At 54.7% G+C, this 13987-nt stretch overlaps 1 protein-coding gene across 3 annotated transcripts in view; it reads right to left on the reverse strand.

Annotated features, from left to right (window-relative positions):
* Positions 1 to 13750, reverse strand: part of PIK3R6 (phosphoinositide-3-kinase regulatory subunit 6) — a 35511-nt gene extending 21761 nt beyond the window's left edge. The window contains exons 1-2 of one of the 3 annotated variants that reach the window (XM_050319439.1): positions 13654 to 13750; positions 326 to 455 (exon numbers count right to left, since the gene is read on the reverse strand). In XM_050319439.1, the coding sequence (XP_050175396.1) occupies positions 326 to 338 (13 nt within the window). In that variant the 5' untranslated portion in view covers positions 339 to 455; positions 13654 to 13750. Of the gene's footprint in view, positions 1 to 325; positions 456 to 5102; positions 5395 to 8015; positions 8087 to 13653 lie in introns of those variants that run through there. The other 2 variants (XM_050319440.1, XM_050319438.1) reach the window with 2 other exon arrangements.
* Positions 13751 to 13987: the final 237 nt, after the last annotated feature.

Consider the following 13987-nt stretch of genomic DNA (forward strand, 5'->3'; position numbering starts at 1 on the left):
CTGTTCTGTTTATTGGGTTTGCACTCAGGGGTTATGCATTAATGGACTATTTGAGATTTCCTGCTCTTTTCATTTGTGTATGTTTGTGATTACCAGGGGAAGCTTTTCCTGGGCATTGATATAAATACTGTCCTCTCCTTCTAAATCAAAGCAACCTCAGCCAAGATACTCGGAGGTTTCTTCACAGGGAGCAGAGCGTCAAAGAGATTGTTCCAACACAAACAAGAGGAGCTTTGATCTAAAAACAGGCTCAACCTACCAGCAACAAACAGGAGTGGCTCAGAAATGAAATAAAATGTTTCAGCAGTGGCTCAGCATCACCCACCTGTGCTGTCCATGGCCGAGCTGGGGGTGCAGCCCAGCGTGGGCCCGGTGGCCGTGGGGTGTCTGTGGTTGGGCGAGTGCAGAGCTGCTCCTCACTCCACTTGGGCATGGCCTCAGGCCCAGGGGCTGGCCTGTAAAAAATCAGGGCACAGGTGGCTCAGGCTGGGTTTGGAGATCAGGGTCAGGCTCCCACAGCAAGGAGATCCCCCAGGGATGAGCATCAGCATCGCTGAGAAGGGCAGGATCGGAAAGCTCGCCCTCCCCAGGATCTAGGAAGAAATGTTCAATTTAAGGTGAACCGAGTCTGAAAAGCAAAGTCTAAATAGAAAAAAAAAAATAGGAGAAGAGAAGAGAAAAGAGAAGAGAAGAGAAGAGAAGAGAAGAGAAGAGAAGAGAAGAGAAGAGAAGAGAAGAGAAGAGAAGAGAAGAGAAGAGAAGAGAAGAGAAGAGAAGAGAAGAGAAGAGAAGAGAAGAGAAGAGAAGAGAAGAGAAGAGAAGAAAAGAAAAGAAAAGAAAAGAAAAGAAAAGAAAAGAAAAGAAAAGAAAAGAAAAGAAAAGAAAAGAAAAGAAAAGAAAAGAAAAGAAAAGAAAAGAAAAGAAAAGAAAAGAAAAGAAAAGAAACAACCAAAAAAAAAGCCTGAATTTCCATGATTTTTTTATGCTTAATGCTGATCCACTGCCGTCCTGATCCAGCATCCCAGAGAAAGAAACTCCGAGGAAAGCTCAGGGGACAGTTACACTGCAGAGGGAAGCCAGCCTGGAGCCAGACAGCTTCCCTTGCCCTCCAGTATTGTTCTCTCCTAAGAAAGGAAAAAAATAAATAAGCCTAAGAGCTGAGGAGGAAGGAAGGGAGATTTGCCTGTGACACAGCTACAATCAGGCTGTGGAGCCAGCACAGTGCAGCCATGGGGGAGCAGAGGAGACACCGGGATCTTCTGTGCAAAACATCCCCTCAGAGATGCTCAGCTGCAGCCATGTACCCACAGCTGGGTCCTCATGGCACCTCGTGGTCCTGCCCCCCAGTGCCCAGAGAGAAGCAGCATCTCCCCCTGTGAATGTCCCTCTCCCATCTCCCCATCCAAGGGCACAGCAACAGCCACAGGACTGTGGTGCCTGTATTTACAGCCAGAGGAGCTGCAACACCACTTCCAGCATCTCTAGATTGAGGCTCTTCCAGCCTGCAGGTTTTATCTTCTCTTCTTGCTTTTAGGAGTGGGGAAAAAAAACCCACCAAAACCAGGCCATAGCTCTGAATTCCATGATTTCCCTGACACACCCACATTTATGGCTGGTAACAGGGAGCCCACCTCCATCACGCCCCAAAGCAGCACAGGCATCAACAACTCTGCAGTGCCATTGGCCCTCAGAATCCCTCTGAGCACAGTCAGACCGTCAGCCCACATTTGTCTTTGCTCCATTTAGGATCTGCTCTGTTTAGTTTGTAGGCTTAAAACCTAACTCGACCCAGGTAGTTCCTAAATCTGCAAATATCCATCACCAAATCCAACAGCTCTGCAGCTGCAGGCAGAGGTGGCTGGGCACGTGGGGGAGTGCCATGGCCACACACTACTCAAGCCCCGAGAGCATCCTGCTCACAGCAGCTTCCAGAAGCCCTTTAAACATTTCCTGCAGCCCGTGAAGTCTTCAGAACCCATCCCAGCCCCTTGTGGCCTCTATTCCTGACCCTGGGGCTGGATAAAGGGTCTGGCACTGAGCCACTCTGGAGGATTTCCACTGCCTGCCAAGCAGCACCACGGGGGCAGCTCCCAGCCATGCCTCATGACAGGGGTCCATCTGCAGGCCAGGGGCTTGTTATAGCCACGTCCCTGCCTCTGCCTGCACAGCTGGCAGGCAGCCTGGTCCAGGGCTGTGAGCAGGGAGCAGATACTAAGTCTTATCCAGCTCAGCTTGATGCCTGATAGCTCAGAATGGCATCTCTGTGGCACATGGGTACTGCTGCAGTGATGGATGTGCCCTTTCCCCCAGGGTGACCGTGCTGGGGGGCAGCAGAGATGCAGAGCAGGGCAGAGGGTATCTATTAAGGTCAGGAAACCGTTTCTCCCTCTGCACCCCACGCTGATGCTGCCCACAGGCTGTTCCTGTGTGTGACAGACTCACCTGCCTTCCCTTTGGCACCCACACTGCCCAGCTCAGGCACCAGCTGGTTTCCTGGAGATGCTGAGCAGAGCAGTGAGCACGGGAAGGGTGCCCTCACACCCCGGCCACCACCGACCACAGCACTGACAGCCCACACCGAGCACCAGAAGTGTGTCTGGGGCAAACGGGGCTCTGCCTCTGCAGGCACAGCGGGGATGTGCCCCCTGGTATGCCAGAGGAGAAGAACATCAATTAAACCTCCTCATTTCAAACCTTGCAGATCACCCCACCCCGAACCACCGGCTACAGAAGGAGAGGCAATGGTTGTCCTGATCCCTTGCCTGCATAAAGAGCCCCAAATGCCACACAGAGGGTGGCACTGCCGGTTCAATGTCCTGCTGGGGAAGGCTCTGCGCTCCCCGGAGCCGCGGGAGACCCAAAGCCCCCGGGCCGAGCGGGGGAGCCGGGGCTGCGCTCGGGCCCCTCTGCCCCTGCCTGCCGCAGGAAACAGCCCGTGCTAAATGTGGCCGTGGTTTTCCACATCCGCATCCTACCTGCCCGCGCGTGGGAGGCGAGCCGCTGGCCAAACGTGAGACCTGCGTGGCAAACGCTCGGTTTCCAAATTTAGCAAAGGGCTCGACAGGACCAGATCAGTGCGAGCTCCTCCTGCCCGAGAAACTTTGGTTCTCTCTTCACCTGTCTGCTTAAAAAGTGCTCGTTTTCCTCACTCTCAGCAAAGAGCAGCTGAGACTGAATCCACGGTCCACACGCTCACTCTGAGTGCTTGGGTCTCCTAACAAAATTCAACATAAAATGACAAGAACTGGTCGCCTGCCATGTTCAGAGTCCAGTCACACTGTCTGTAGGAGAATGGGTAAGTGCCATGAGAAAAGCCATGAAAGGACATACGTAGAAACAGGCTGGTGAGGAAGACTGGGGTCGGTCTGATTCCTGCCAGGTTCCAGCCACTGCTTCTCACTTGGCCTGGCACAGGAACCCAAATGAGCAGAAAATCACCCCTTTTCACTGGGGCTGTTTTCTGCCTGCTTTGCTCCCAAGGGTGAGGGTACCAGGGCTACCAAAAGGAGGAGGAGGGGGTAAGGATGGGAAGGGCTAGACCACATCAACCCCAGTTTGGAGCAGTTTGGACAGCAGGATCACATTTCCCCTCCCCAGCCACAACAGGGAGGGCTGCCTGCCCTTCCCTCCCAGGCTTCACCAGGATTTCCCAACAGCCACTGGCCCTGCAGTCAACCCAACACAAATTCAACACCAGTCACATGGAGGGGAAGAACCTGAAGCTGCAAGAGCCTGTTCTGTAGCCAAGGACTAAATTCTGCCTTTGTGCAGAGCCCTTCCCAACTGTTGCTTCCTGTGGACATGGAGGCTGCTCCCCAGCCAAGGTGCCTGGGGAGTTTTGGGGTGACATTAATGAAGCCAGGCTGGTGCATGTCAAATGACCTGATCTTGGCACCTCTTGTGCTGAGCAGAGAGTGTCAGGGAGCAAAGACCCAACCTAGGCCCCTCTGGGAAGGCTGACCATGGGGGATGAAGCCCATCACCTGGCAGGGGGCGTTCCTTGAACATGACCTAAAAGCCACATGCCACTGCAGGGACACAACAACCCTCTGGAGCTCCAAGACACACTTAGAGCTGCTGATTTGGGTGAAAATCCATTTTAGCAGAGGATATGTGGAGCTGCAGACACACACAACATGGAGACCACAGAGCTGGTGTCAAAGCCCTGGGAGATGTCACCCACTGACACCCAGAAACCTGGGGTGTGGCAGGATCCCTATCACTGCACCAGGAGGTTTCTTGGCTTGCTGAGATGGGATAGATCCCCACTCCCACCCTGTGTGCCTGCCTGCCTGCCCCACTGTTCCCAGGACACAGCTGCCATAAATCCCCTGGAACACAAGGCACGACACACTGGAATGTGGTACTGTGATGCTTTGACAACTCCTTCCCTGGAGAAGACAGAGACAGATGTCCCTGCATCCTCTGCCTTCAGGGACGAGTCCCTTCCCGATGGATCCTTTGCTGTTGCCACCTGTTTTGGTCACAGACCACGGAGCTAAAGAGCCTGGTTACAGACACCCCTGTGCCACTGAGCCCTGACCCCTCTCGTGCCAGACGAGCCCCCCCATGCCCAGGGCTTGCTCAGGAGCTGTGTGGGGATGGATGGCAGGTACAGAGAAGTGTCTGAACTGCACTGCAGCGCCCCTGGCTCATCCATGGATCCAGGCACACCAGGTCCCCCTCTCTCAGGTTAGAACTGCTGCCCTGGGGTCTTATGCAGGGACACTCAGCCAAGGGGACTTCACTGAGTCCCTGGGACCAGATCTTCAGCATCAACTGTGCCTCATCCCAAGATCCCAATGCAGCAGACAAGACTTGCTGCCGACCCAGAGGAAGGGGAGCACCAGACATCAGAACCCCCCATTACAGACAGCCCTCTCTGCCTTCCACACCTCTCCTGAAATGACTGATCCCTGGCAAAAGTAAGGAGAATTGTCCCCATTTCCAGGGATGGAACCTGCACTGGTCCTTGTGGACTAACTCAGACCTTTCACCTGGGAACCCCTGCCCAGAAGGCTGGGGCAGGACCCCTCCAGCCTGGCCCTGGAACCAAGGGAAAGACCCTGTCCCAAAGCAGTTGGGATCCGGGCTGCACTCACCTTCCCGTGTGACCTTCCAGCTCCCAGGAACACCGCTCCTTTCAGGGCACGGACCCTTCCCGGCGGGCACATTGAGAGGAGGAGGAGGTGGAGGAGGGAGGAGGCAGCGGCAGGTCAGGCCCAGCTGAGTGCAGCAGGTGAGATGTGGACGCAGCGCTTCCCACCGATCCCCGCAGAGATCCCTGCGGTGCCGCCCCGGAGCCCGCACACGATGCTGCCGAACCCGGGGCTCGCTCCTGCTCCTCGTGCCCGTGCCAGAGCTGAGCAGCGACCACAGCCTTGTACCCCCGCACAGGAAGGCTCACGGTCCCAGCCCTCACACGCCCCTGGGGCGGTGGTGGATGAGCTGAGGGGAAATTGGGCGGCGCGGGGTGTAAAACAAAGCCCTGCAAAAGTGCCGGCAAGAGGCAGCAGCCTCTCGGTTCCCTGATCACACCCGGGAGGGTTTCTCTGCTTTCTGGCCCCCTCCTCCCCACTTGGATCTCTTCCCTTCCCTGCAGCAGACACATTTCATCCCATAACTGGTTATTTTGCTGTCTGCCAGCTCAGCAAGACCAGAGACTTCTCTGCATTCATCCCACTACTTTGCAGAGCTGCAAATCTCCACTTCCTCTGTGCAATTCTTAAAATACCCATGCCATCAGCTGGATTTTATTCCATTTGCAGGGAAAAAAAATTAAAAGGGAAGGGAGAGAAGTCACATTTCTCCCTCCAGGTTTCAATAACTATGAGATTTGTAGTGAACAAAAGCCTTAGTGACTCAAAAGCCACCTTCCCCAAGAGTTTGGGGCAGTTATGGGAACCATCTGGTTATATTCTTAAAAATGAAGAACTTTGCATTGAAATTACCCTGGAAACTGGTGGATAAACCTATGGATGGAAGGGCTTTGCAGCCTCATCCTCCTTTTCCAAGCTGCCAGGGGGCTGGGGACAGTGTGAGCAGGACCAGCTGAGCACCAGTCCCTCCTCAGGCCCCTCCTCTGCAGGGCAGCAGTCCATGGGGACCCAGACATGGGGAGCAGTTATTTGAAACAGGGTTTTTTAATTATTATTGTATTGGAGCAGTTTCCTGCTCTGTTTCATCTGAGATAATACAAGATGAAGTGCTGTCCCCTTTCAGGGTGATGTCACCAGGGCTGGGATATTCCAGCATCTGCCTCTCTCCTCACCTCTCCATCCTCCCCTGCTTGTCCCACTGAACCTCTTTCCTCCTAAGCAGAGGGTCTGCGTTTGCTCTGGCTCAGGTGTGCACAAAGAAATAGTCACCTTCCTCCAGGGTTGTCCCCTCCCCTGTCCTCACAACCAGGAGAAATGGCGGGGACACCACACCAATCTCCTTTCTGTCATTGGCAGGGCAGACACCAAAGACCCTGTGATGAGGTGGGTCTCAGCAGATGACACATTAACCTCTTGGTTTTTTGGATGTGTCTGGAGGGTCCTGTCTGTGGCTGGGTGGGCACCACCAGGTTGCACAGACAGCAGATCACTGGCCCCTGCAGGATCATCAGTCTCCACTGCACAAAGAACCAAACGGGGCTTCTTGACCTCCCTGAAGGAGGATCCATGTTCACTCAACCCTTGTTAGGTTGCTTTAAATATATCATGGGCTAGCACCCTTAGTGGAGTCAGACTCCATCCCCTGCAGTCCCAAAGGTCCCTGGATCAGGCTCAGGACTATGTAGACCCATCTCCTACCCCAGGCAGGGCTCACCACGTGCCTCCCAGCACCCCTGAGCAGCTGCAGCCCAGGCAGAGACAGACAAAGCCAGGCATGGCACAGCCACAGCTTCCCCACCCACAGGGAGGGGGGATTTTTGGAAGAGCTGCCAACGCACTGCCAGCAAACACCCAAAAGCCTTCACAGGTTGCAGGCTAATCCAGCCTGACCAGCACCAGAGCTGAGACCTAAGAGGCCACCTGGACCACGTCCCAGCCCTCCAGCAGCCCACCTCCTCCCCCTGCTCTGTTCTGCTGACACAACAAGCACAGCCAGGCACAGCCTCCCCCTGCAGGAAAGCACATCCCTGTCCCAAGAAAAGGGTGTTTCTCTCTCAGCTCCACGGCAGGAGTTGAAGCTCAGCCCTTTGTGAGGCCACTGGGGTGAGACTGAAAGTCCAACACAGGTGTCCATCCAGGTGAGTCCCTTCAACCCATCGTTCTCAGTGGAGGGAAGTGACTCAGGCTGTCCCCTGCAGGCAATCAACGAGGGGAAGCACAACCCCTCAAGAAAACGTGCTGCTCTGTCTCTTGGGTTATCAAAAGCTGCAGAAATCACCAAAAACCAACCCCCCTAGACTAAGCGAAGCACGTGAGACACAGACTCAGTGATTCAGAAATATCTGAAGCCACGAAAGAAAACCTACACCCAAATCTCTTGGCGTTGCAAGCAGGGTTAGCAGCAAACAGCAGGCTCCCTTGGGAAGCTTGGCTGCACTGTCCTGCCCCGTTCTCCAGCGTGTCCAGGCACACCCTGCCTTGGATCCTCAGTGCCATTACCTGGAGCTCTGCTGACCACAGCCAGCCCTGGGAGATGTCCCCTGTGCCGTCTTTACCCGAGGACAGCAGTGACACAGCAGGGCAGTCCCAGCCCGTGGAGCGCACACGTTTGCTTTCTTTGAGTTATATTTAGTCCCGCTCCAAAGCCAGGCTCTCCCCGCCTCCCGCAGCCCTGTGTTTAGTTACAAATTCACTACACGGGCACATCTAAGGTTTCCTGTGGTTGTTTATCAGCCCCACTACAAGCGCTCGAAAAGAAAAGCCGGCGCCTTGCACGGGCACGGAGCGTGGAAAGCTGCTCCCCTGGCCGTGCTCCTCCCTCTCCCCCATCCCACCGCCAGTAACTGCCCCGATCCCAACTCTTCCCAACCCGCAGCAGACACCCTGGTTGGCTCCCGGTGCGAGGAAGGATCGTACCAATACCATTGTCAGCGAGGAGCGAGCTGTTTGGTGCTGGAACATCCTGAAGGGAGAGGCGGAGAGTGCTCAGCCTCAGGGGACACACACGAGATCAGCGTTTCGTCATGGGGCGACAGATGTCCCGTGGAGCAGTGCAGAATTCACCACCCCCACGTGCCTGCCCTCCCCCTGCATTGCCCTGGGGTGAGACTGGTTATGAAAGTAGCACATCAGAAGCTCTGTCTAACGTTACACAGCTCAGCAGTGGACACCCAGCCTGAGCTTCCCTCTGGATCTGGCAGCACTGACTGGAGCACAGGTATCAGCTGGGAGCCAAGGGGGGATGTGTGAGCTGCTTCCCCCTGCTGAACCTGAGGCTGTGGCAGTGCATCCTCTGGGCTGCTCAGAACTGTGGCTGGCAGCTCCCAGAACGCCCGTGGAGCCAGAATCAATCCCTGCAGCAGGACAGGCTGATGCTGCAGGGGAGCCCATCAGAGGTAGGTCTGACATCCTGTTTGCACCCTCCTCTTAAACCGTGTCCATCTGCCAGTGGAGCAAATGCTATTTCTGGCCCTGATCCCGACCTCCAGCCCAGCTGCACAGCTCAGGTAGGAAAGCAAGACAAATGCAGCTTTCCAGCCTGCAGCCCTCCTTATTGTCCAGCAACAGCAGCTCCAGGCTCCCCTGAGGGCCTGAGCCTTGGCCAAGGATGAACACCAAGGGCAAGGTCTGCTCCACCTCCCCTTCCATCAGCTGCCCAGGGGTCTCAGTTCAAATGAAAACTAAGCAAAGCTTTGGTTCTGAAACTCAAACCCCACAGAAAGATCACCTGTCTCCCTTCTGTCCCCATTCAGACACAGTGCACGAGCAGAGGGGACCAGCAAAGGAGGTGGAAGGACCACGTGTGCCGTGGCCCAGCTCAGAGCCCCCCTTCTGGTCTGATTTTCAGATTTAGCTCAAAACCTGGCAGGGCCTGTGGTTTCAGACAGCTCTGACATGAAACCAGATGCTCTCCCTTGGGCTCTTGCTGCCAAGGAAAAGCATCTTGAGCTCAGACTCTGCTTTCCATCATCTCTTTGCGGTGCCGCTTTCCTGCTGGTTGCTCTGGCAAGATGTGGCCCTGCCAGGAGACTCCTGCCCATGGAGGGAGAGAAATAAAGGATGAATTTTGGAGCCATTTCACTAATGAAACACCTTTGCAGCTCATATTGCAGCAGATATTCATCAGCCCATCAGGACTGAATGAGCCCCAGAGCCCTTTGCTAAAGCTGGCGTGGAAGTGGAGCAGCTTCCTGGACATTAACGACCCTTTGGAGACTTCCTTGCCAACGTCACATTTCATTCTTTCTAAGGAAAGAAACGAGTTTTCCGGAAACATCAGCTTTTTAGATTTAGCATCTCTTTCCATTCCCAGAACTGGCTTTGGAAAAAAAACAATCAGAGGGAAAAAATACCTGTGATTTGAAAACCACTGCCAGGTTTGTGAGCACAAACAGCCCCGAGCTGCCCAACTGAGGGGGGAAGTAAAAGCAGGCAGAGCTCAGGCTCCCAAATGTGGCCAGCCTGGGAGAGGCCAGAAGGGGAGCTGGCTGCTTTCTTGGGGTGGAAGAGGCTGTTGGATGGCAGAGCCATTCCCTGCCTCCACACAGACCCACTCCCTGAGCAATACCTCCCTCATACGGGACTTTCACCAGCAGAGCCACTGGTGGGACAGTCCCTGCACTTAGACATGCTGTGTGTCACCAGCTGGGAGAGAACAGTTCTGAGTAACAGCAAATCCTTATAGAACCATGGAATGGTTTGGGTTGGAAGGGACCTTAAAGGTTGTCTCTTTCCACACCCTGCTGCGGGCAGGGGCACCTTCCACTAGGCCAGGTTGCTCCAAGCCCCATCCAACATGGTCTTGAACACTTCCAGGAATGGGGCAACCACAGCTTCTTCAGGCAACTTGTGCCAGGGCCTCACAGCCCTCACAGTAAGGAATTTTTTCCTAATATCCCATCTAAACCTACTCTCTTTCAGTTTGAAGACATTCCCCTTGTCCTGTCACTCCAGACCCTTGGAAATAGTCCCTCTCCATCTTTCTTGTTGGCTCCCTTCAGGTACCAACAGACTGCAATTAGATCACCCCAAAGCTTCTCTTCTCCAGGCTGAACAAACTCAATTCCCTCAGCCTTTCCTTGCAGGAGAGGTGCTCCATCCCTCTGGTCATCTTGGTTTACTCTCACAAAGGAATTTGGGGTTTCAGAAACATCAGTCTGGGGGTGTGCTCAGGATTTTTTGCTGCAGAGTCAGCAGCTCCCCCACAGCTGCAGGAGACCCTGAGCGTGGCAGGGCTGGTGCTGCAGCATCAGGGGCTGTTCCTTGCAAACTCTGAGAGTGTGGCCAGTGGTGACACACAGGTACCAGCCTGCTTCACCTGGCCACAGATCCAACCTGGCCACCAAACCTCAAGGGACCTCCAAGGGGGTACCTGTATCCAGTGGTGAATCCAGCACTTTTTATGGTTTAAGCCCTTTGTCCCCGGATGATGTGACGGTGTCTCAGTGCCCAGCTCTGTACAGGGACACAGAACTGTTCTCTCCAGTGGAGGAGCTTCACCAACCTCTGCTGGAAGCTGCACTGAGGTGGCCACACCTGTCTGACAGTGGACAGGAGGCCACTGGGACTCAGGGAGGGCACAAAGTGATTGCCCATGGGCTTGGGGGTCACATAAGGAGGGTGACCAGAGTCAGAGTGACCACAGCAAGCTGTGTGTGGCACCTACCCCTGCTGTCAGCAGATAAGCAGGCTGGTGGTGCTCTCTTGGCAGTGGGGACAGAATGATGTGACAGCTGCTGACAGGGCTAACCCAGAGCACAGAGAAGATTAGCAAGGAAGGGATGGGTATATAGTGTTGTACCAGGAGGGCAAGGTCAATAATGAGATTTGATTGCATGGTACAGACAACAACAGAAACCTCAGCTTTCAGTAGGACCATGAGCACCCCTGTAACTCCAGTCTGGCCCCGAGAAGCACAGCAGAGATTCACTCCCAAGCAAAACCCATCCCAGCACAGATCACTCATGACAGCAGCTCCCTCGGAGAGCTCCTGCCCAAATCACGTCTGATGAACGGTGCTGTCTTCAAAGCATGTCACACCTCAAAACAGAAAGGCGTGACTCAGCCAACACAGCATCTGCCTTCAGAACAGCCATTAACACCAGCAAAGCTCACCAAGCAAGAAAGAAACTGGGAAAGCAACTCCTGAGAGCCCCCACGGCTGAGTAGGAGATGTGTCAGCATTAGGAAGGCTGGGCACAACTACAGTGAGAGTTCTCTTGGGTCAGAGCTCTCCCAGGCACTCAGAGCAGAGGAGCTCCAAGTGAAAATGAGAGTTTGGGTGCTGGGGAGTGGTGCTGCTCCAGCCTACACCCCAACAGGCAGCTGCCACTGATAAAGGGTGATTATGGCCTGTCATAAGTGCAGCTGTGCCCACCCCACATATCACAAGGTGATGGGGAGGGGGCAGTTCTGAAGGCACCAGTGAGATGGTGCACAGGGCAACCCCTGCCAAAGGGGCCACACACAGGTTGTACAGCGAGATCCTGTGGAGTGAGACCATGTCCAAGCAGGACAGCTCTGAGACAGCTCACAGGATCCCAGGGGGAAAACGTCAGAACCCAAAAAGAGAACATGGAAGCTGCTCCAGTGGGGATGTGCAGGTGGTGTCTAGCAATGGGGAACAGTGGCCAGTCTCCTTCCCCACAGCTCCTCCACGAGCAGAGATTATCTTATTTTTGAGGCAAAAAGGAAAGCAGTGTTCCTGTCACAGAACAACCTGAACACTTGGTCCAGGACACTCCTGTAAAAACAGTGGTAGTTGCCCTGAGCCATCTCACTCAGGGCCAAGAAGTCTGCTCCCCATCTGGTTTGAGGCCAGCCAGGAATATGGACAGGCAACAGATAGTGATGCCTCACAGTTCTGTTTCTTTAGGAAGCAGGGCTAAACCCCCAGATATACAGCAAATTATTTTAAGGTAGAAACACCATCAGAGCTTATATTGCAGCAGCCCCCCAATACCTGCTGTCAAGCCAGCCCTGTGCACTGGAGTCCCATCTCAGGGCCAGCAGGGAGAGGCTCCAGGACAGAGCCCTGCAAAGGCCCAGGTCTTGTCAGAACAGCTGGAGGTTTTGAGGGCTCAGACTATTTCCTCAGGTCAAATTAACATTTGGGAGAAAGCTGTGGGCTTGAACAGCTTCATGTGACAGAGCACAGGCTGCTCATGGATTTCACCAGATTGATCTATATTTCCTTCCACTACAGATATAGGATGTACCTTTAGCTATAAAGGCTGAATCAATGTCTTGTGAATTTGGGCTGCCAACAGAGGAACTCTGCTGGAAACTTTGGGAAAGCCTTGGGAGCCACATACTGACTGTAAATCCCCAGTACCAAACAAGTACACACCTAAAAGTTTGTGTAATACTCAGAGGTGACAAATCAGCCCTTGAAGCCCAGATGAATTTGTTTCTGTGTTCAGCCTTGGTCATGAAACAGAAAGAAAAAGTTCTGCTGAGGTGCACAGACACTGGGAGAGCTCCTGTAGGAGTCAAGAATATCCCGGGGAGCAGGCAGCGTGCAATGGCTCAGTGCCTCTGGTACAGACAGAGGGCACAGAGGAAAGCACTCAGGGGAGGAGGACTAAATCGTGCCTGTTGCACAGAGTTGGCTCATCTACATTTTTTTGCAGCTTTTTGCTTCCTTTCTGGACGGGGCTCTGCTCTCTCCCCGTTATCGCCGCTGCCATCGCTCTTTATTGCTCCGTCACTGCTGCGGCGCTCGGGGCCCCAGGGGACAGCTGAGGCACCAGGCCAAGGGGAGGGGAAGTTGGGCAGCCACACCACTGCACAAACAGCCTGCTCTGGAGTGTGCACCACGCCAAAATCCCGAGCACAGGCTCCCCCCAGCTGGGTACACGAGCACTGCCCGCGCTACGGGACAAGGAGCTGGGATGGAGGAGCCCCCGAGTGACGGCCGGGAGAGGCGCTGGGCATGTGACTCCGTTCTCTGCAGCTGGGAGTTGTTTCACACACAGCAAAATGAACAAGCATGAGCTAGTGCTGAACCAGCCCCAAGTCAGTGATGTAACTCACTCACCCATCTGGGCTGTCTGTGCAGGGAATGAGTGAGCAGTGAGTGCCCGGGGGCCTGGAACGATGGCCAGAGCAGTAACAACATCAAAACTACCCTTATCTTCTCCGGGGCTCAGGCAGCAAAATCCCCACACTCTTCCCTGGGGCAGGCTCCAGAGCAAATCCCATTTCCCCCCGGGATCCTGCTCTCTGACAGGGTGCAGCGGGGGAAGCTTGCACAGATATCCCTTTCCTACAGAGAAGCAGCACATTCCTCATCTCCAGTACTATCGGTGCCCCCTCCCCTAATTCTTCCTGAGAACAGGAATCAATCTGCCCCTGTCCGTGCCTTTCCAGGTTCTTTGATCCACCGGGATGCAGCACTCATGCACACACCACCAACCTCTAAGGCATAAAGCATTCCCCAGTTACAGGGGACCAGCAGAGCGGCAAGTGCTGCTCAAGGGAACAGGGGGAAAAGGCAGAGGATGAGCAACACAATCCCCGTGCACAGACCCGTGTGTCCCCCCGGAACTCTTACCTGCTTCTTCAGGGCAGGCACCGGGACCCCAGCGAGTCACACACACTCCAGAGGTCCCGTCCAGCGCGGGGGGCACGGGAGGGTCCTGGGGGGGTCATGGCAGGGGCTGCTCTGCCCGGTGGGGAGGGCGGCGGGGGCCGGCAGAGCGCCGGGGCGGCTGCTGAGCTCTGCAGCCACTTCAAAGTCTGCACAGCAGAAAGGGAAGCGACGAGTTATTTCAAGACAACTTCCTCTTTCACACAGAAGTCCCCCAAGGAGAAATCTGTCCCCGCGCAGGTCGCGCTCGCCCGGCGCTCTCCGGACGTGCAGGAGCGGGCGACAGAGGGCTCAGTCC

The sequence above is a fragment of the Myiozetetes cayanensis genome, unplaced genomic scaffold (assembly GCF_022539395.1).
Source record: "Myiozetetes cayanensis isolate MyiCay16 unplaced genomic scaffold, myiCay2020 scf22, whole genome shotgun sequence".
Taxonomy (NCBI): domain Eukaryota; kingdom Metazoa; phylum Chordata; class Aves; order Passeriformes; family Tyrannidae; genus Myiozetetes; species Myiozetetes cayanensis.